General features: G+C 39.1%; 1 protein-coding gene across 4 annotated transcripts in view; it reads left to right on the top strand.

The window, feature by feature from the left end:
• Nucleotides 1-21,306, top strand: part of COL11A1 (collagen type XI alpha 1 chain) — a 225,255-nt gene that overhangs the window by 51,868 nt on the left and 152,081 nt on the right. The window contains exons 5-8 of one of the 4 annotated variants that reach the window (XM_065408833.1): nt 1,430-1,558; nt 16,268-16,420; nt 16,610-16,720; nt 19,304-19,558. In XM_065408833.1, the coding sequence (XP_065264905.1) occupies nt 1,430-1,558; nt 16,268-16,420; nt 16,610-16,720; nt 19,304-19,558 (648 nt within the window). Of the gene's footprint in view, nt 1-1,429; nt 1,559-15,877; nt 15,995-16,267; nt 16,421-16,609; nt 16,721-19,303; nt 19,559-21,306 lie in introns of all 4 variants that reach the window. The other 3 variants (XM_065408834.1, XM_065408835.1, XM_065408836.1) reach the window with 3 other exon arrangements.

The following is a 21,306-nucleotide window of genomic DNA, read 5'->3' as shown; positions in this document are numbered from 1 at the left end:
GAAATAAACTAGGAAACCAGAAAGCTTGCCTTAAAAAATGATCAACATATGATTCTTGCAGGGGCTCTCAGCAGTGCTATTTTTGCTATCCAGAGTAGTGGGTCTTTTCTGGTATGATGTTGTTTTTACACATCATACACAGGGATAGATAAGAAAATAACATTCTGTGTTAACTGTTAGAGCGTTTGTTATGATACATTTCATATTGTATTTTCAGATATCACTTACTGTAGTTCCATTTCTCATTGAAAGAGACCATGATTGGGTTTGATTTTAGCTTTTTTTTTTTTTTTTTTCCTTTACTCTCCGTTTTGTAGTACAGTTGTGATACAAACTCTTGGAATTACAGTGCTGATCGCTTGCATGCTGAGCTTCATGCTGGCAGTAGGAAGTGCCCCGAATTAAATCCTAGGAATTTAGACTAGTTGTTCCCACCGACCAAGTATGAAAACTGCATGAAAATGATAGCTCAGGAGTTGTATCTTCCCAGCCCCCTCACTTCCAAATAGATAAAATGTTCAAGCAGAGATTTACAGCTAGTCCAGTTGATATAAATTTATGTAGCTCTTCAATCTGACCAACAATATTTGGTAAAGCTGTCATTCAGAATAGCAGAAGCAATATGTACAAATACTGTAAATGTAATTAAGTCAAGAAAACTTAAGCATGAATAGCTACTGTGTATCTGTTGTCTTTGGTAGATTACTGGACTATAAAGACTAATGAGGGAGGAGTGGCAGGACCAACTGTGAATTAATCAAAGTGTAAAAAAAAATAAGATTAAAACAATAAAGAAGAGCTTTATTTGCTTGAGGGTGTTACAAGCAGATCAATTCCTAATAAGTTGAGAATGTATTTCTTAATGATTTTACTGATATCATAGGAATTTTATTCTGCCTTTGAAATGCATTAATAAGTCCCATTAACAGTTATGGGAGCTGAATGTGTTTACTGACAGGCAAATGAGATTTCAAGAACATGTCCTCAACTTTGAAGTTACAAAAAAACTGTGTTATGTTGACAATAAATTTTTTTTGATACAGTAAGTGGATTAAATGCAGATATATTTCATCATATCAGTTATTCACAAATGGTTTCCCTTGATTATTTTACCATGAGTAGTGTGTGACTTTCACCTTGATGACATGTTTTTGCTCCCTGACTGGATAACCAAAACATTAAAAACAAGTGGAGGAAAAAAAAGATTTCAGAATGGCTGTTCAAAAAGTTCTAGAATGCACTCCTGGCCTCATTTAGGTCAATGGCAAAAAAGTCTAAATTTAAATTAAGTCGTCTATAGATTATTTAAATATTATTTGATGCATATAATGAAGCATCTGATATATGCTTTACACTTCCTGTTTTCTACTGTGACCTGCAATGATGATATTTGTTTTTGTTAATTTAATCTATTTATGCTGATCTGCAGGGTGATATCCAGCAGCTGTTGATTGTAGCCGATCCCAGAGCAGCGTATGACTATTGTGAGCATTATAGCCCAGACTGTGATTCCCCTGTCCCCAATGCTCCTCAAGCTCAAGAACCTCAAGTTGATGAGGTGAGTAATCACTCATGTATTACTAGATTTATTGCACATTAGTGGTTGTGCTGGATACATATTACCTGGGGAACATTTAATTACAGCTAAAGAGCATTCATTGTCCTGGACATGCAGGAAGAAAGACAAAATGCAAGGGAGGAGGTTACAGGGGGGTGTATGTGTGACTACTCAATACCTGTTTATCTTTGGCATTTCCAAGGTGCTTATCACTATGGCCATGGCTACAGTGATACAGCTGTACTGTTACAGCTGTGCTACTGGAAGAGCGCTCATGTAGCCACCTTATGCTGGCGGGAGAGAGCTCTCACATCGACATAATTAAACCAGCTCAATGCGTGGTGGTAGCGTCTCCCACCAACATAGCGCTATGCACACCAGCTCTTATGCCAGCAAAACTTATGTCGCTCCGGGTGTGTGTGGTATTTTCACACCCCTGAGAGACAAAAGTTTGGACGACATAAGTGCTAGTGTAGACAGGCCTATGGCATTTAAGCACCAGCATATTCAACAGAAGTTTCAACTGAGTGTTTGTTACAATATGCAGCATCATGAAGTTCGTTTAAAAAAAAGGTTTAGCAGTTTGAGTAGTAAATCTTTGTTTACTCAATTATAGTTATTTTCTTCTCCTTGTACATCTATGAGCAGGTTTTCAGAGGTGCTGAATATCCTCAGCTGCCAATGAAGTCAATGGAAGCTGTGAATGCTAGTCAGCACTTGCGAAAAATCAGAGTAAATTAGAGTACATAAAACTTCCAGTGGCAGTTTCAATGAATGGAGGTATATGCATGTGTATATACAAAGTTCCTGCTGAAACAAAATTCCAATAATTTATTCAACCAGCTCTTCTAACTGGTAGACACTGACAAGGATAAAGCAGTCTAGGTCATATTTTCTTGACAGGCAATAACTGTTAGTATTCACAGAAATGGGTAGTCATTGTGGGCCATTCTCACTAATGTAAATTGGAATAGCTTCACTGAACCCAAGATTATTACATTGGTTTACACCAGCTGAGGGCCTGGGCCTGGGCCTCTGTATGTTACATACATTCTGAATATGTGTCTCAGGATTTGTCTAGAAAGCTTTCCATTATAGCCAGGAGTTGAAAAGTGAAACAGTTTTTCCCCTTGAAACTAACATTCTAGCAGAAGAAAAAAATGTAATTAGATGTCCAGGGGGAAAAAAAAGACTTTGATGATCCCATCAGGATGGAAAAAATGCATATGGGATCTCATTCAATTAAAAGGAGTAAATAGTTTTCACTGAACTTGGCAGTGGCCAGTCAAGATACCCTCATTTTTATGAGAGCTGATTGGTTAACATTGTTTCAACCCACAATGTTACTGACCTTAGAGGAGGTAAATGTTAGAAACTTACTAATTCCGTTTGTGACTGTTTTCAGCCAGTCGTGACTCAGGATTTTTCTCATGTATGGAACAATTTCAGTTAGTGTTGTTATTAATTAATTTATTATTATTACTATTATTATTATTATTATTATTTGAAGAAGAAAGCCTCCTGTTGATATTCTGTAGGTGATAGGTGGGGGAAAGACGGTTTCTCTCTAGAGGGCAGAAAGCAACAAATAGCAGAAAACAGAGGACTGGCAATAGAAATGAAAAGTGTGGTACGTGGGGGGAGATTTTTTACTTCATGAACTTCATGAATTTCATCAGTGAATCTGCTTCACTTTCCATGCCTGGTGAAAAACCTACATTAGTTCTGTGCATTGCGTGCTTTCTAGGAGTAGGCCAGAAGAAAATTAAAAATGAAGGGCCAGGTCTTCTGCTGGTGTAAATCAGAATAGCTCCCTGGACTTCAGTGAAGCTACACCAGCTGAAACTCTGGTTCATTAGGTCTCTGGAGGCATTGGGTATCTTGGTAGACTAATGAGGTAGTAGTGTGATGTCCTTACAGCTGGGTGTGTGACTGAGAAGTATCAGTGTAATGAGTTGCTCTCTTGGGGCAGCCACTACAGTTGCCTGCAGTCTCATTCCTTAACATGCACATAAACATTTTAAATGTATTGACCTCCCACCAGTGGCTTCTGTCAGACGTAGTCTAGCTGGATGCATTTTGACACTAAATTAATTAAGATATTCATATTAAAAACACAATTAGACAACACAACCCCCTTCCCTCCCAAGAGTCATCAGAGGTCACACACCATATTACAGTTTGGGGCCTCCAAATCCTCAGTGTGTTTGCAGATTGGAATTGTGCTTTGAACTAAAAAAAAAAAAAAAAAAGCCAGATATGTGCAAAACAACATTATCACCTAACATCACCGCTCCCTCTCCAGGCCAAGAAATAACCCATTCCTGAGAAGGAAGAATTGTAGGCGCTACTAGAAAGCAGGGAGCTCATTTACAAGACTCTTCTCTTATCTAAAGCCCCCCTTGAAGAGCTGGAGTTAGGGTTTTTTTAAGTTATTAGAGCAGGCTTCTGTGGTAGATCAGTTTTTCCCATAGAAAAGTGTCCTGTGTCCCCACCACCCTAACCTCCAAAGCAGAATCTGCTCCTTACTAAGGCTAGCATGGCCCACAAAGTTGCCTTTTTTCCCCCTGGCTCAGGCTACTAGAGGTGGAAACTAGGTCTCCAGTCCAGCCATGTGTCCTGCGTGCACCCACAAGAGCCCTACTGAAGTCACATGTATAATCGAGGCCTAAATCTAGAGTGTGAATACCTACTGGGTGTGGCTGCTGCTGAATTATTAGATTATAAAACATCATTTATAAGGGATGTAACATCTGCCATGTGAAGCAGTGCCCAGGGTAGCATGTGCATGCTCTCCATCATGAATGAATATAAAATTATTGTTTTAATTGCCCGCAGTCATAATATTATGTTTATAGTATGCCATAGCTAAAAGTTGGAGGCGGTAAGCAGCAGCAGCAGCTGTTGGGAGATAGTATTCACTTGTAGATTATACAGATGTATAAACCCTTTTATTATAACTGTAATACCGACACGAATGCACACTTATGTATAGTTACATCTGTGATCATACACAGTAGATATGTATTTAGTGTATCCTTTGATTGCCAAACATAATCCAGTAGATTGAGAAAGGATCATACAATTTAAAATGGTTTTGCACTATTCCACTTGAACACAGAGTGGAGACCTTTAAACTTGTTCAACTCTTAATGCAGCATTTATGGCCCAGTCCAAGGCCCACTGAAGTCAGTGGGAGTCCTTTTAGTAACTTCAGTGGGCTTTGCATCAGGCCCTCACAGTTTGATGTCTTGTTCATTTGCTTTTGTTAAGGCCTCTCATTCACGCTTTGGTATTTAAAAATAAATAAAATAAACAAGCATTCCTGGGTACTTGGAGGTTTTGCACTATGTCTAAAAAAAATGTAACGTTCATAAAATGAAACTGGTAACATGACATTCAAGTTGTAAAGTGAATTCAAGGGACAGAAACTTCAAAAAATTAAAGAAAATTTTCACTTCTGGCTGTCCATTTAGTGCTGGAGTCCTGCCATTGACTAAAAAGGACATATGGTCAACCAGCTGACAACCAAGAGCTCAGACATGCAGTTTTGCTCACGTGAAAAGTCCCAATTAAGTCAATGGATTCCTTTAAAATGTACTATTGGCAGGGGCGGCTCCAGGCACCAGCGCAGCAAGCGCGTGCGTGGGGCGGCAAGCCGCAGGGGGCGGCGTGCCGGTCACCGTGAGGGCGGCAGTCAGGCAACATTCGGCGGCATGCCTGTGGGAGGTCCGCCGGTCCTGCGGCTTCGGTGGCAATTTGGCGACGGGTACGCCGAAGGCGCGGGACCGGCAGATCACCCACAGAAACACCGCCAAATCCGCATGACCAGCGGACCGCCTGCAGGTGTGCTGCTGAAGGCCGCCTGACTGCCGTGCTTGGGGCGGCAAAAAACATAGAGCCGCCACTGACTATTGGGCATCTGAAATAATCATAGAAAGTCAGCAATACTATTGTTGAGATTGAATGACTTTCATACCAACAGTTCTTGCCTGACCTCAGTCCTAGATTAAATCTAGATTCAGAAAATTGACCAAAACTAATTAATGTATGTACTGTTAGAAGATATAGAAGAGACAGACCTGTTTGAATTTATCAGGAGTATGTTGCAGGACATCATTACAGGAATTGATACTTTGACCAGAGCAGAAATAGACAAAAATGTGCACTTGTAGAGTACTGTAATATATCCCCAATATCAACTACAAAGACTGGAGGAAATGTCTGTATTCCATGAAAGAGAACCTAAAATGGGGATAGGGTAAATGAAGTTTGTGCTGTTGCACCTAGAAAATTAAAGCTCATTCAATTTGATACCACACATTTCTTCACTAACACTTCTCTGAAACCTCCTGAGTTGTCCATAAACAGGAAGATTTAATCTGGGAATACAGATGAATTTGTAGACCACTGGAAGAAATGTCTGAAGAGCAAATATCTTTTAAGAAGATGTAGGCCTTAATTGACCCTGAGAATTTACTTTTGACCACTATGTGACCTCTACAGCATAAGAACCATTTGCTCTTTTACAACTAGTGATTTGGAATATCAGTTTTGAATTTGTCTCAGATGAACTAACCTGAGAGTTTGACTCTGCTCTAATCTGTAGATTTATTGGTTGCTGATCTGAATGACTGTTTTTTTTTAATGCTGTTTTAAAGTAGAAGCAAAAAAGAGAGAGGGGAGCAGGATTAATGCACAAAGCAGAAGAAAATTGGGGTTTAAAGATGTATTTTTTTTTATCAATTTCTTGACCTTTTGGAATCTTCACACACAGTTCTTGCATAATGTTTTGGTGCTAGAAAAGGGATAGTTAATTTCCCAATTTATTTTCTTCACAACTTGGAAAGTTTTTCTTTTTTAGCAAGTGCCAGCTGAAGTCTTACTTTACAGGAGTCACCATTAAAACATCTTCATTTGGCAATGGTTATCACACCGGTATCCAAGATATCACCAGTTTTCTCTATGCTTAGTCCAGGAAATAACTGCAGTGTCTAAAAACATTGGTAAATATGGTGTATTTTAAGTGTGTAACGGGTGTGACTATTTTTCTGTGCCCTTGAAATCTCCTAAACTTTGCTGTTCACAGAGACTGGCTGCCTTTCTGTGTGCCGTTTAGGGTAGACTGTTCTGGAGATAAAACATATAAAATGTGCTGAAACTTTGATTTTACTCTTTCTTGTTTTGTTCTAAACTATATGTCAGACAAATTGAAATTTACTGTTTCTGTATGTGGAAACATTACTGTAATTGCTGATTTACGAATGGGAATCTCTATACTCCCTATTAATCTGTTTTTTTGCTATTGGTTGTTCTTTTCTGCTCATAAAGTGTACATTAATTTCTGCTGGTTTGTTGTAACCATCTTTTGGATAATTACCCTACATGCTTTTGGCAGTTTTTGGTACCTTGGAACATGTAGGCGGATTAGGGATCTTTTACTTTTAGACTTGGTGAGTATTGAGTGATGGCCTGTTGTCATAAAGCCAATAAAGTATACACAGAAGTTAATTTCCCTAACTGTGCAGAAGCTGTTTTCCCCTTTGTCAGAATTTTTTTTCCTGATTATGCAAAATGAAGAGGGTCCATAGCAGCATCTCCCAGATGGACCATAACCAAATGAATACTAAGTGGATGGCTTTGGTTCTTAATAGTTCTAAATAAAGGGGAGTCACTAGATCTCATTTGAAACAGAAAATCAGCTTGCTTCAGGCCCACCATTAATAAAACTATTGGGACTGTTGATATCCACCAGAAAGTATCCTTATCCTTCTGTCTTGAGATACACTCATTGTGTTTCCTGCCCATATTTGATGGTGAAAGTTGGGTTTTTGAGAGTTCACAGCATATTTGGTGACATTAGATAAGGGCTCTTTTTGGGGGGGGGAAATAAATGAAGCTGATACTGTGCTGGCTAGACATCTTAGAAAATGGGCCTACAATATGTTGGGGGTAGAGGTAGGCCATGAGACTCTCAGGTCGCTATGTGGAACCTCCCTTCTGGCTTTCACTGGAGGGATTAGGGAGGTGGGAGGATCCGTACCTATTGAGAGCAGACAAAATAAGGGAGAAAAGCAAAGAAAAAGAGAGGAAAGCGTTTCTGTAGGAGGTGAGGGTGGAGTGGAAAAGAGAGGGGAGGTTTCTGTACTTCCCATCCCTCACTTTAGAAGCCTAACAAACATTACACTCCTTCTGAAGGGGTCTAGTGATTATTGCAGTGTCAGCAGAACATTTGGATTGTACAATATGGTGAGATGGTAGGGGGCTACTGGCCCAATCTATTCAGAGAGATTACAAGGGTGTTTGTGGACATACCTATGAAAAATTAGCCATTTATACTAAAGACACATTCTCTGGTGTATATGGGTTTTTTTTTAAGTTTTCCATTTCATCGAAACCTGCTGTATATGATTTCATGTTTTAGTCCTATATTGGGTTACAAGATTAACTTACTCTAGCAGTAAATTCCAAATAATGCCAGTCTCCTTGGAGAGAATTTCCAATAAGATCTCATTTCTTTAGGATACCAAGCAAACTAGGACATGTGTTATATTAGTGATGCAAACTTCACACATAACTGAATGACTTTACTGTTTGTTGAGAGAACCTCCTTCATACTGAGTCTATACTTCAGGTAGGAAGAGATTCAATATTAGGACCAGATTATGTAAAAGGGCCAGAAAGAAAAATCTCTGCCTGGTATTTTCAAGGGGGCCTAAGGTAGTTAGGCACCCAAATCCCTTGGGAATTCAATGTGAGTTGGGAACCTAACTTCCTTATAAACACTTTTGAAAATCTCATCCTCTGTCTTTTGTCAAAATCTTCCCTAAGTCCTAAATGAAAATGTATTAAATTAAATTCCAGCTAAATCATATTAGACTGGCCACAGCCACATTACAGAAATTAGAGAAGAAAAAGACCTATTCAGACATCTATTCCATCCTCCTCAATGTTGGATTGGTCCCTGTAGTATATTTTCTAGTGAATTGTCCAGGCTAGTCTTCAATGGTCTCAGCTATGAGAGTTTCACTTCTTCCCTTGGAAGATTATTACACAGCCTAATGAATCTCACTGTCTGACTTGTGCTGTAGAAATTGTTCCCAAAAGGGAGCTCTGCTTTGTTTCTTTTGGACCTGTCCCAAATTCATGGAGTTTTTTTAAAGAAATGAAATGTATGCTCTCAGTGATATGTGCATAGAAGCAAAGATGCAAATGGCACCTATGCATGCTGTCTTGAAGACTCCAGGCATCCTTTTTTACCTTGTTATTTTAGTCTACCTTCTTTCTACCTATTTTAGTCTATTTTCTGTTTTGATTATTAGAAAATCTGGTTTTCCATGGAATAGGGTGAGGCAAATTTTCATGTCTAGCATAGGATCTTCATCCATACTTGGAGAACTACAGTTAACTAAATTAGCAGGTGGTAGAGATAACAAACTTTCTAATTCTGAACAAAAATTTGGAGACTTTTTTTTAAGGCAACAGACTTAAACGTAGTAAGTATTTTGGTAGCCACTGATAGTCATCTGCTTATTTATGGCACCTTCATCTCCTCCATTCACATTGCTTAGGCAATGTGATGCAAAGACTGTCTTTTAGGTACATCACATTTAGAACTTTCCCATCTGTCTTAGGGGTGACAACTGCTGCCACCTGTGCTTGTATCTGTTGGATTTTTAAAAATTCTCTCATTTTGCTTGGCATCCCTTCACTATTTTATTTCATTTTATAAAGTTCTAATATTCCTTGAATTGTTTAGAGAGATCTTTGTTCCTCTTTAGCTAGCAAGAAGGCTTCACTGACTCTCTAGAGATATGTCAATTTGACCGTATCACAATATTTTGTTCTATGATATGGATTCCTCTCTCTCATTTTTCATTTGGCTCCTGCCTTATTTGCGGTGGTTTTATTAATTGTTCCCTGTCACTAGTTGTAGTATTTTTTTTTCTTCACAAATGAAAGTTGCAAAAATTTACAGTTGATAGAAATATTTTTTAAACTTCCAAGTAATTTCTGGATGGACAGCAGAAGAATCCATTTTTAAAGTAAGGTTCATCTCAGAATATTTAAGCCATTCCTACAGTCAGAATCTATCTTGCCTGCTGCTGTTGTTCTGGTGCCCCTTAAATTCATTTGATGAAGAAAACAGTGCATTTATTTAACTGAAGCTGCATGACAATCTGGTCGTGTAATATAATCACCCTGCTTGCTCTGGTAAAGAAAGCATGAGGTCATAATGGAAAGATTTTGTCCCATCAAGGAACAGCAGGTTTTATTCTTCATTGGACTTCTATGAAAACACCCATATGCAATAGTCATTACAGGAATAGCTCTGCTGTAACTATTGGTGGTCTTACCATGCAAGAGAAAAGAACAAAAGAAAATTGCATTATGCTTGGAATGTCTGTTACTATTGTACTGAGCTCCAACTGTTGTCCCATTTGGCGGTCCTAGTTGCACTTCAGACATCACTACCACCCTCTCTGCAGTATCAAAGTGAAATCACTGGCGAAGACAATGATAATGATTAATATGGGACTGAATAAACTCCATCGTTGCCGGTGTGCTGAGGAAACTCATCTCTATATTTCTTTTTCATCAGACCCATATATAGCCCTTGACAGGCCTTCCCAGTGTGCACCCAGAGTTGAAAGCCATTTGATAAAGCTCAACCTGGACAACACGGAAGTGAATTGCTCAGCTGTGACAGGTGTTTTTTGTATCTGGGGAAGTTAATAACCACTACACAAATAGAGGGTATTTGCCTGACCATTGTCAAAGTGACTCACAATCATCAATATTCATTAATACTTCTAGACCCTTAGATTCCGTCACTGGCCAGAAATATCTTTCTTTCGGAATAGCTGGCAAAGAAAATTATTGTCCTTCTTTTCACGTACAGTCTTCATTTTTGTCATCCATACCTTCATTCCCTCTAAGCTAGACCTTTGCCATAGACATTCTCTGGGATTATCTGCAAAAGCCACTCAGAAGCTCCAATTGGTCCAGAAGGCAGCTGCCTGCCATCTAACTAAACTGTGCCAGCAAAAGCATATCACATCTCTGGCTCACTTTCTGTGGTGGCTGCCAGTAACCTCCCAGGTGAAATTGAGGGTACAGATCACAATTTATAAATCCTAAATAGCGTAGGCCTAGATTACCCGAAGGCTACGTCTGTATCTGATCTATCTATGTGTGGGTAACTTCTGCTTTTCTAGAATGGTGGAACAATAGGTACCAAGTGTGAAACTTGTAGGATGTGACAAAAGGGAATTCTCAATTTTCGGATGAAACCTTTGAAAATTGCTTTCATCACAAACACATTTAAGTACAAATCTGACTACATTTAGAAAGAGTTGGAGGGGACATCCCTTTGCCCAGACTTTCACTGATAATGCAATATGAAATTCTGGGGACTTGGGCCTGCATTTTCGAGGGTAGCCACTAACTAAGTATACTTTGATTTCTGGGGTCCAAATTGAGACATATAGTGCCAGATCTTCCAGAGATGCAGTATACCCACACCTCCAGTTGATGTTAGTTGGAAATAAAAATCAGGCCCCAGGTATCAGAAACTGAACACTCAGAAATTGAGGCACCTAAAATTAGGACAGGTGACATGTGGGGAGTCATGTGCCCCCCCAGATTTTTGCCAGGGTTTGCTGGCCCCACTCCCTCCCTGCAAGACAGCCTCTGTAGCTGGCAAGCTGGGAGCTGTGGCCATGGGGAGAGGAAGCAGCAAACAGCTGGGAGCTTCAAGGAGAGCTGCTGTCTCTCCCCGTGGAGCTAATACCTGGGAGCTTCAGGGAGGGGCCACTGAGGGTAAAAGGGGGACACGCCTGGGGGGGGGGGCATGACTCAAGCTGTTGGGGGAAACTTTTAAATTGTGCCCCCTCTACTCTCAGCTGGCACCAGTCATCTCTTGCTAAGTGAGTTGTAGTTTCCATTGGTGGGCAAAGGGCATTCTGTGGGGAGATCATATCTTTAAGGTTCATCTTTAGTAGGAGGTGGTGCAGAGACACACTTTCCTGGGGGAGCACAGGGAGGGATTGTGCCTCAGAGAGCATCTCTTTAAGATGGGGCACACCCCTTTAAGATCGTGCACTCCGTGACTCTTGGTGTAGCTGACTTTGTGTAGTGGGGAGAAGGCATGTTTCCATCCACTGGTTGTGTAGTGTGCACCCCCAGAGTTGTACAGGGGAAGCAGTTGTGTGCAAGGCGAGAAGGGTGGAGTCATTGAATACTCCCACTAGCCTTTCTGTATAAGGGCTAGACACAATCTAATTTAATGTGTGCCACATGTTGACCACATCTCCTGACATGTGTCCCCCACTCCAGAATGCCCTTCTGAAGCTCCGTAATATCACAAAAAGCCTACAGACAGGCATCTACATGGGCTTGAGGTTAATCTGCACCAGGGAGGAAAATTTACACCCACATTTCTCATCTACCTATGTACTTTCTGGTTTGCGAGCCTGCATAGCAATGGCAGACCAAATGTGGCTCTGTTGTTTTGAGAGTAGAGCATATTTAAGGAAGGTTTCATTTTCATTAGTGGAAAGGAATAAAACATAAATCTGAAAAAGTAAAATATTTTCCAGTTGATTGTGCATGATGCAACAGAGCCCTCCACATATCCATGCTTTTGTGTGTGGATTTTCTAGTTCTCATTCATAAATGTCTGGCTTTTCAAACTGCGCCTCTGGCACCATCTATAATTTACTCACCACGCTCCTTTTTTTATACTAACATACTTGGCACAGATTTTTTTTTTCCCCAGTCAACATTTCTTTTGAGTTTGTGGCCTATGAAGAATGTTCTCTAACCCGCTCTTGTAATTTTATTAACCACATAGTTGGCACAGGCCTGCATAGCTTTACCTTCAGAAACGCAATCATATTGACATTTGTATGTTAATTATAATACTAAGCAAAATACAATTATATTTGAATTGTTAAAAGTGCAAAATGAATACAGAAGTGAGAGCTATTGCTTTCTACCTTTCCATTTCACTGCGATGCTACTGTTTACTACTTCTCTATTTCATTGTGATACTTATTTCAGAGTTAATATATTTCCTCTGGACAATTATTAAAATGAACACACTCCCAGTAGTATTTGTTTTTCTTTCAAATTCCCATTAATGAAATATTACTTTCCTTAAACATCTTTGTTTACCTGTCCCCTTGGATTTTGGATGAATACCATTTAACATAGTTCATCCCTGGTGTACCTCTATTGGCTGCAGAAGCACTTAAATGTATATGATTGATTCTCTCTCTGGCTGGCCTGTCGGGGTGACTGAGTTTGAGGTTTTATATTCCCTTGAAAACAGAACCTTTTCCTTCCATATCAGTACAGTTGTCAAGGTCCCACTGGCAGAAGATGAACAAACCATTTTATGGATTTATGTTCCATTGATATTTTAAAGGGCTCTTTTGATGCAGTTTTTATTTCTTTTTATTTTATGTGGTTGTTAATTGCCTCCTAGACACTTCAAACTACAATTTCCTTTCTGATTATCAGTTTTGTTCTTCATTAGGAACACATTGTGTCTAGCTGTGTTTCCAGAGCTGCTGGAGCCAAAACAACTGCCTTTGATTACTTTCTTGTCTGTACAAAAGTAGCGCCATCATGGTTGATCTCTGGGATGTGCAGACTTCTGCAATCTCTTCTGAAAGTTAAAGTCTTTCCATTTATTTTGCTGGGAATAGGATTGGGCCCTAACTCAAAGGCAACTGGGGAAGAATAAGCACACATATTTTACATGCATTAGTCTAAAATGGTGCCTGTTCTGTACTATATAAATAAAGTCAAATTCTGATTGCCTAACCTATGCATTCACTTGAGACAATCAAAGCATGGTTTACCTGAGCTAATGCAAGTCTCATTGACAAATTGGCAGATTAAAAAGACAAAAATGTTCTACAGAGAGGACTTTCTACACCAGATTATAACCGTTTAAAGTCACATTCATGACCTAACTAAATCACTGCTGTATGTTCAAAAGTGCTATTCATAAATATGAAATATAGTTTTGTGAGATTAAAAATATGCTCCAATTATACTTATCAACCTATCATATAAATATATAACAGGTGTTTGTTTTTTCCCTGTATTGAAACCGCCATATATTCCATTAAGTAAGAAATTGCCTAATTATTAAGGAAAATCTGTATTTTCTTTTTCGAGATGCAAACTATCAATACAATAATTTCATTTAATGAAAAAGCAAGAGACTGTTAGTTTTGATTTCAAAATTTATAGATATCAGTAACAAAATTGGTGATTGTAGTAGAACATCATGCATTTTGTTTTAACACCAGTGAATAGTTAGGATTGTGACAGGGATAAAATGGCAAAAGCCAAGTCAAAGGGGATTGTAGGGGCTCAGGACCTTTTAGGATCGGTTCCATACTATTGTCTATATCTTCTTCTCATTAAAATGTCTTCAGGAGTAATAAAGATAACTATACCAAGTTGTCTGGCCAGCATAAGATGTTAAACCAGGAGCTTGGGCCAAATAATGTAACTTATTGTGGAACACAGAGTCTGTAGTTTTAGTCCTGCCAACAATTTCTCCTAAAGTCTCAATACATTCCTTAATGACAATGGCATTTAACATTTTTATAAATCTTTAAAGCCCTTTATAAATATAATTAATTAATCTCAGCAATCCACTGAGATCGGTGAATATTCTCCTCATTTTACGGATGGGGACACTGTGACACAGGAAGAGTAGAAAAGAGATTTTAAAGGTACAAAGTGCAGGGAGGTGCCAAATTCTCATTGGAAGCCTTGGAAAGTTTCCCCCTAAATGACATGACTAAGGCCACACAGTTAGGCAGATCCTAGCTACATCTCCATCCCCTTTGTACTGCTCTTGTGAAGCAAAGAGACCAGAAAGTGGCCCTGACTGGACAACTGTGGGTTCTCGAGCTCTGTCACCCACTCCGGATTCTCTAAAATAAGGGTAGTATTGAGAGGAGTGGAGGTGTGGTTGGAGCATGTTGTACTTTGGTAGCCCCTATTCAGTATAACAGTTCCTAAGGGGGCATTACAACCTCACAGGATTTTTAGCAGCCTGGAGGCTGCTCTAATTTACTGCATGGGGCAAACCCATCCCAGGCACAAAGGAATGCAAAGGTAGTTTAATGAAGCCGCCTTCTTTCCTCAGCTGTGCTGAGTGGCTCTCTATTATATCTGATGATCTGGCCCAGTAAGTTAGTGGTAGAGCCAGGAATTCTTGGCTCCTAGGTTCATGGTCAAACCACTACAAGAGCTAATTCTAAACCTAATTGTTCTTTGAAAATCTTTGGGACAAGTTCTCAGCTGGTGTAAATTGTTGTAGCTTCATTTAAATCAATGGAGCTACAACAATTTACACTAGTTAAGATTCCGTGTCTTTGAATTTAATTGTGACTTTAAGGCACTCGCTGACATCGAAAGCACTGTGGAGCTGCGCTGCCTCCAGGAGCTCCTCAGCATAGAAGAGGAGCATATCTATTGCCACTCCCTTTAAAGGTGCGAAATTTATGTTACTTACCAGCTCATCTTCCACTCCACTGTCATATTTGGTACGGCTAGTGCTGCTAGCGGCACTATCCAGTTGCAGAATTCGGTCTCAGAGAAGTGCAGGGACTGCAGCTATGGCTGCCAGATGTGAAGGGGTCAAGGAGGTGTACTTGTGCCTTCCCACACACACTGCAAATCCATGCAGGCGTTAGGTCAGAGGCCTTTACCCCTCAAAACTGCCCGAGTAGGAAGTTAGCTGTTTTCCTATTCAGGCTACTTACGGAGTGACACTGTCATGGCTGTTCTGGTTACCTTTTCAGGAAGTCCAGCCTTTCCAGATGTTATTCTTCAGGACGTGACAATTCAGTAATGGAAATGGAACACCATTTCTAGAAATCACAGTTTGTGGAAATATGCTACTTCTTTGCAGAGGGCATGTAGGGAGAGGAATCCAGGTAGAGAGATCTGGAGAGACATATAAATATATGGTTTCATTAAATGACAGTGGGGAACTCCCCATAATCCAAATTATAGTTGACTATTCTTTGCAGCCCAATAAAGAAGCTCATTTTCCTGTCACCAGTACTTGCTTTTTCATTACTTTTGAATTGTATTATAAAAAAGAAAATAAGAAATCTTGCAAATGAGTGCTTTTTCAATGAATAACTATGTTGAATTGTTCATGCTGCCTTAATCCCCTTAAACTTTACTCCCAAGTAAAGGTTAAGATGCTTTCCAATACTGCTAATATAGTTTGCTGCCACTAACATAGAAATGCCTGATATTTTTCCATTTGTAATGTAGTACGCAACTGAAGATTTAATCGAATATGACTATGAGTATGGGGAAGCAGATTATAAAGAGTCTGACACAGTAACAGACGGACCCCCACTATTCGAGGAGACAATAGCACAAACAGAGGTAACAAAATCTGGTCCATTTGTTGTGCGGTGTCCTGCTGTCCTCTGTCATGTGGTTTGTCGTTTTGTGTCATCTGTTTATCAAACTTATCATATTCCTTTCACTCACTCCTTTCCTGTGTATCCATAACATTTGTTTTCACTTCGCAATGGAAGGCATCATGACTTACAGCATTCATTTTTCCTTTGCCTCCCTTTCCTTCATTCATGCTTTCTGCATTTCTTTTTCATTTTATTTATGTTTTTCCATTCCATCTTTCACCACATTTTTCAGAAAAAGAAAGCCAAAGCCAAAAAGAAGAAGAGGACAGTGGCCACCAACTCAAAGAACAAACCCACAAAGGCCACAACAAAAAAATCTGAAAAATTTGCATCCAAGAAGAAGAAAAGTTACCAGGCAGCAGCAAAAGGCAAACTAGGGGTAAAGGTAGCAAAGAAATAATCAAGATCTTTCCCAGGCCAAGACTGGAAGATCTCTGATCATGAGACATAAATAGCCCTAACCCCACTAGATGAATACATCTGCGGCTAATGCCATAACCTGATTAAATAGTGATTCCTGCTGAATCGTTGCCTTTTTCTACATTTTTAATAATGCATTTTCTTTTTAACATAGGCCAATATTGTTGATGAATTTCAAGAAGAGTATAGCGTGACTGAAACTGACTATGGGATTTCAGAGGGTTCCCAGACTGAGGCTCCCAGGCAAACAACTGAAGCTAATGAGGTAATGAGGACTGGGGAAAAGTACAGGCAAAGATACTCTACAAATCAAGTTTTAATAGCTAACACATCACAATCACTCTCTGTTTTTACAAAAGGAAGAACAAGAAAGAGAAAACTTCTCTTCTCCCTGTGTGCCTCTGGGTAACTTTCATTGATGGGACTTAAACAATGCACAACTAGGCTCAAAACTTACAGTATTTTCTTGGGCAAAACTCCAGTTGGCTCTAGTTTGCTCAAGTAAATGCTGTAAAATCCTCAGACAACAAATGAGTCACTTAGCTACATGCCCTTTTGGGCCTTCTGCCTGTTACCCAGCAGGAGTAGCAAAGCATTACTCTCTTTACAGCAGGAACAGGTTCCCGTTCTCTCCATCCTGCTCTTCACTTTTTACCTTACACTTATATGCTCAAAATTCTGCACCTCTGCTGTGGTGGATCAATCCCTATATGAAAAATATATGCTGGACCCCGAAAGTTCTCCTTTACAATTTTAATACTGAACCAAAGCAAAGAGGGAAACTAACCACTGCTCTGCTGTTGCTTAAAACTGCTTATTTTGATATTCAGCCAATTGAAATTTTTGAAAGTAAATATTTTCCTTCATGCAAAGAGCAGCATATTGAAACAAGTTAAAAGCCATCATTTCCTTTAACAAGGAACAAAGAAGAACAAACAATTTTTTTGCATGCTGTGAAGGCTATATTCATTCAGAACATTCCTTGCTCATTTTTTGTCAATAATTATATATTTGAGCTATGTATATGAAAAAAATCAAATGATGATTACAAACCCTGCTAAAATGAATGCTTTTAGACAGCCACAGCCAAAAGCCTGAATGTTATTTCATTATTTTAAAATAACATTAAGTAACGTGCTGGCTAATTATGGTCAAGACATTTTTTTAAGGTTTTCTTTTACATAATCCTTTCAGAATGAACATGTAGTGCTTGAAAAGATGTACAAAACTACTTAACTCTTTTCCTAAAGCTACAATCATGGCTCATTCCATGTGAACATGAAAAGAAATGCTGAAATTGCTCAGCATCTTCTTTCCAGGTTGGAACTGGAAAACAGCCGCCCAACAGTTCAACAGATTTTAATAACTTGATGAAGAACAAGAAAAGAGGCAAATTGATTTAATTACTTCCATCTTGTTCATCTTAGAAATTAAATGTGAACAGCAGGACTTTCTACTTTCAAAACCTGAATTCTAAGGTTTCATGATTATTTTGCAACAGTTGATGAAATGAACAACATCAGACATTGGAGGGAGCTGTAGATAAACTTCTGGCATTATTTACAATGGTTTAGCAAATAATGCAATGTCATTATTGTAGTGAGAACCACTCAGAGTGCCAACATTTTTCTTCAGTGGGAGCTGCCTGCAGGTATTTTACATAAAGGAAAAATTTGACCCAGAACTCTGAACTCAGGTCTTCACATATAAGCAAAGAAGTATTTGATTTCCAAAAATGATCTATACTGATGTAAATCAGAAATAACTATATTGTAGTTAGTGGAATTACACTGGTGTTACATTGATATGAAATCAGAATCTGGCCTTCTGTTTTAATTGCCATCTATTTCCATGCCATCATGATCGTACCAATATATTGTTAATGATTTCAGATGAACTGTTTGAGGACAAATCAGTTCACCTCTGTGTAATATTCCAGGACATACGGCTGATATATGCAATATTTTGGCCCTGATCCTTTCAAAACCTTCCTTCCAAGAGTCTTATAAAAAATCCATAGTCTTTTTTTCAATTTGCTTTGTACATCTGAGATAAGATGCTGTCTAAAAAGCTTTGGTGCTTATAAGTTGATTGCTTGGTTTTACACTGTTTTCATAATTGAGGAAGGAAGCTTTCAGAAATGTTCAACTTCATCTTCTATGAGTTTTGCAGTTGGAATCTAGACTGAACCAATATATATAAATATAAACTGCTATGGAAGATGTGAACCAAGACTTGTGTGAGTGATAGATATGCTGCAAAATCATTAGAAGGGCGAAAAAAGTTGAAACATTTAGCTTGGCAATTATTTATTGACACAAGATAGTCAAGAATGCTGTACATAACTAAAGAAATGCTTGCACTTCCTGCACATTACTAATTAGAATGATATTGTTTAAGCAAGTCTAAATTAGTTTACAGCTTATTGGGATGCATGTGTTTAATTGTACTCCACATGATTCGTAAATGTTTGACATTAAACGTGTGAAACCAAGCAAGGAAACTTAGATGTATTTGGCATAGAAGTAACATTGAGCAAGCAAATGCACACAGCGTATTGCATATGCAGTAATAGATTCAATGTTTTGGGGAAAAAATGCCAATAAAGTGTATGAATGCATTATTTCCTTGTACATACTCATGTGCATAGAATGATCTTTTAATTAATTTGGAAGGCTGGTTTCCCAGTTCTTCAGAATCTAATTAAAAGACAACATGCTGTTTTTCTACTGTTCTGTCTTCTTTTAGACAAGTCATCACTGTCAGTCTCCAAATGCATACATTGCTTTACTAACAGTAACCCACATATTCCTCCTATTCCCTGAAACTTTGCTGCATATATGAATAGCATAATCCTGTTGAAGAAGTATTTGCTGAAGAATACCTAACTGGAGAGGATTATGATTCAGAACATAAAAAAACTGAGAATACTGAATATGGAAGCAGAGGAGTAGACCTCAGTGAATCTGATCTTCTGGTAGATGGAGAATTAGGCGAATATGATTTTTATGAATATAAAGAATATGAAGAGAAACCAACCAATCCCACTAATGAGGAGTTTGGTCCAGGTGTTCCAGCAGAGACTGATATCACAGAAACAAGCGTAAGTTGGTTCCAGGCAAAATATGGTAGTATTAGATTGATTGAAGTTAGCAATTCTTTTATAATTGTCTAGATTTTCCTGTCAGTTATTTGAGAATATAGAGCCTGATCCAAAGCCCATTGAAGGCAATGGGAAGACCCCCATCACCTTCAGTGGGCTTTGGATTAAACTTTTATTTTCATTTACATTACTGAACCTCCTTTTGTTTTCTCTTCTGGAATGTCTAAGGAAAACTCATGAAACAAATGAAATTATTATTTGTTGTGCTAAAGCTGGAAAACAATGGAAGTCCTACTTATGGGTATAAGTGCATGAATTATAATCACTTTCATTAGTTTTATATGATGAAATAAGTGTTTTTGAGCTAATATACTTTATTATGCTAAATAGTTGTTTAACTGTGTATGAGTGTCTGCTCTGCATCAGTGAAAAAATCCATGAGAGTGGGAAAGCAAAGGCCAGAACCCCGTGTGGGAGAACCCTGCAGTGTTGCTCGCTGATACTTCCCTCAAAAGCAATAGAGCCATTGTCTTGCAGAGAGGGTTGGGTTCATGGCCTGCCAACTCCATGTTTCCTGAGGATCCAATAGGAAAGCAGGATGATCCTGTGGATCCTGTGAATCATACTCAGGGTTGACCTTCTCTTCTTTGCTGCTGTATAGGGACTCTTCTCCCCCAAACAGAATCATTTGGTTAGTATCTATTGGCTTTACCATTCCCTTCAGTGTAGCAAACTGCCCATTTTTCCCAGGAGGGTACAAAAGGCAAAGGGAACTAATACTCCCATTTGGATGTCTGATTGGGTAGCCCCTGCATGTAGTAGAAGGAGAGCATTTTGAGTACAGTGTTTGCTCTGTACCTGTCCTGGTATTCCGCACATAAACTCAAACAGGGGCTTACCTAGGAAATGATGGGGGCATGCCATGAAATTGCTTCTCCCCACTAACCTTCAGGTCCAGGCTTTTATGTCCCATTTACTGCTTCTTTGCTCCTCTCTCAACCATGCAGTGGTAGTTGTATTTGTAATAAATCTTATCAATGCCTCTGTGATATTAGTTTGGATTTATCATCCTCCTGACACAGATGGTGACACACTGAGGCAGAACTCCCTCGCAAAACTCCCCTGTTTGCTGCTCCTGTATGCTAGCTCCTCTGGTTGCTTAGGAGATGGCTTTTTAAACCCTGGTTCTCCTTGAGTTAGCCCTGCCCCCTTGTCAAGGGATCCTAACGGGATTAGGGATCAAAGAATGGCAGGCTAGAGTCTCATTAGAAAACTCCCAGTCTCACCTAGCAGACTTCTAGGCTAAGCACACAACCTCCCCCCCCCCACTCCCAAATCATGAATAATACCACTACCTAGTAACATCTTAACGAGCAGTGTAAAAGTGAATGAGAAAAAACTCTCCCTTCTTCTGTAGTCTCAAAATTGAGGTATATTCTGCTGTTATAAATGATTTTTGCTCTTAACCTCCATAAGCATTAATGATACCTACATATGAATCCCTTTAATGTTAATGAGACCATACCCTGAGAATAGAGCTATTTTCACTGATACCATACGGTAAATGATACATTATTATGTAGACTTATGGAGAGTAGGATTCATGTAAGAGCTTCTCTTCTTGGTTGCTGGGCAAGATATTTGGCTTTGGATCATGGATAAAGAATGTGAAGTCCCCTGTCTAACTGGTGTTACTAATGTGTGGCCAAACAGCTGTATATGTTTGCTTCCCTGCCCTACTGGAAGGG

This window comes from Emys orbicularis, chromosome 8, assembly GCF_028017835.1.
Source record: "Emys orbicularis isolate rEmyOrb1 chromosome 8, rEmyOrb1.hap1, whole genome shotgun sequence".
Classification (NCBI taxonomy): domain Eukaryota; kingdom Metazoa; phylum Chordata; order Testudines; family Emydidae; genus Emys; species Emys orbicularis.
This window is presented reverse-complemented; position numbering and strand designations above follow the sequence as displayed.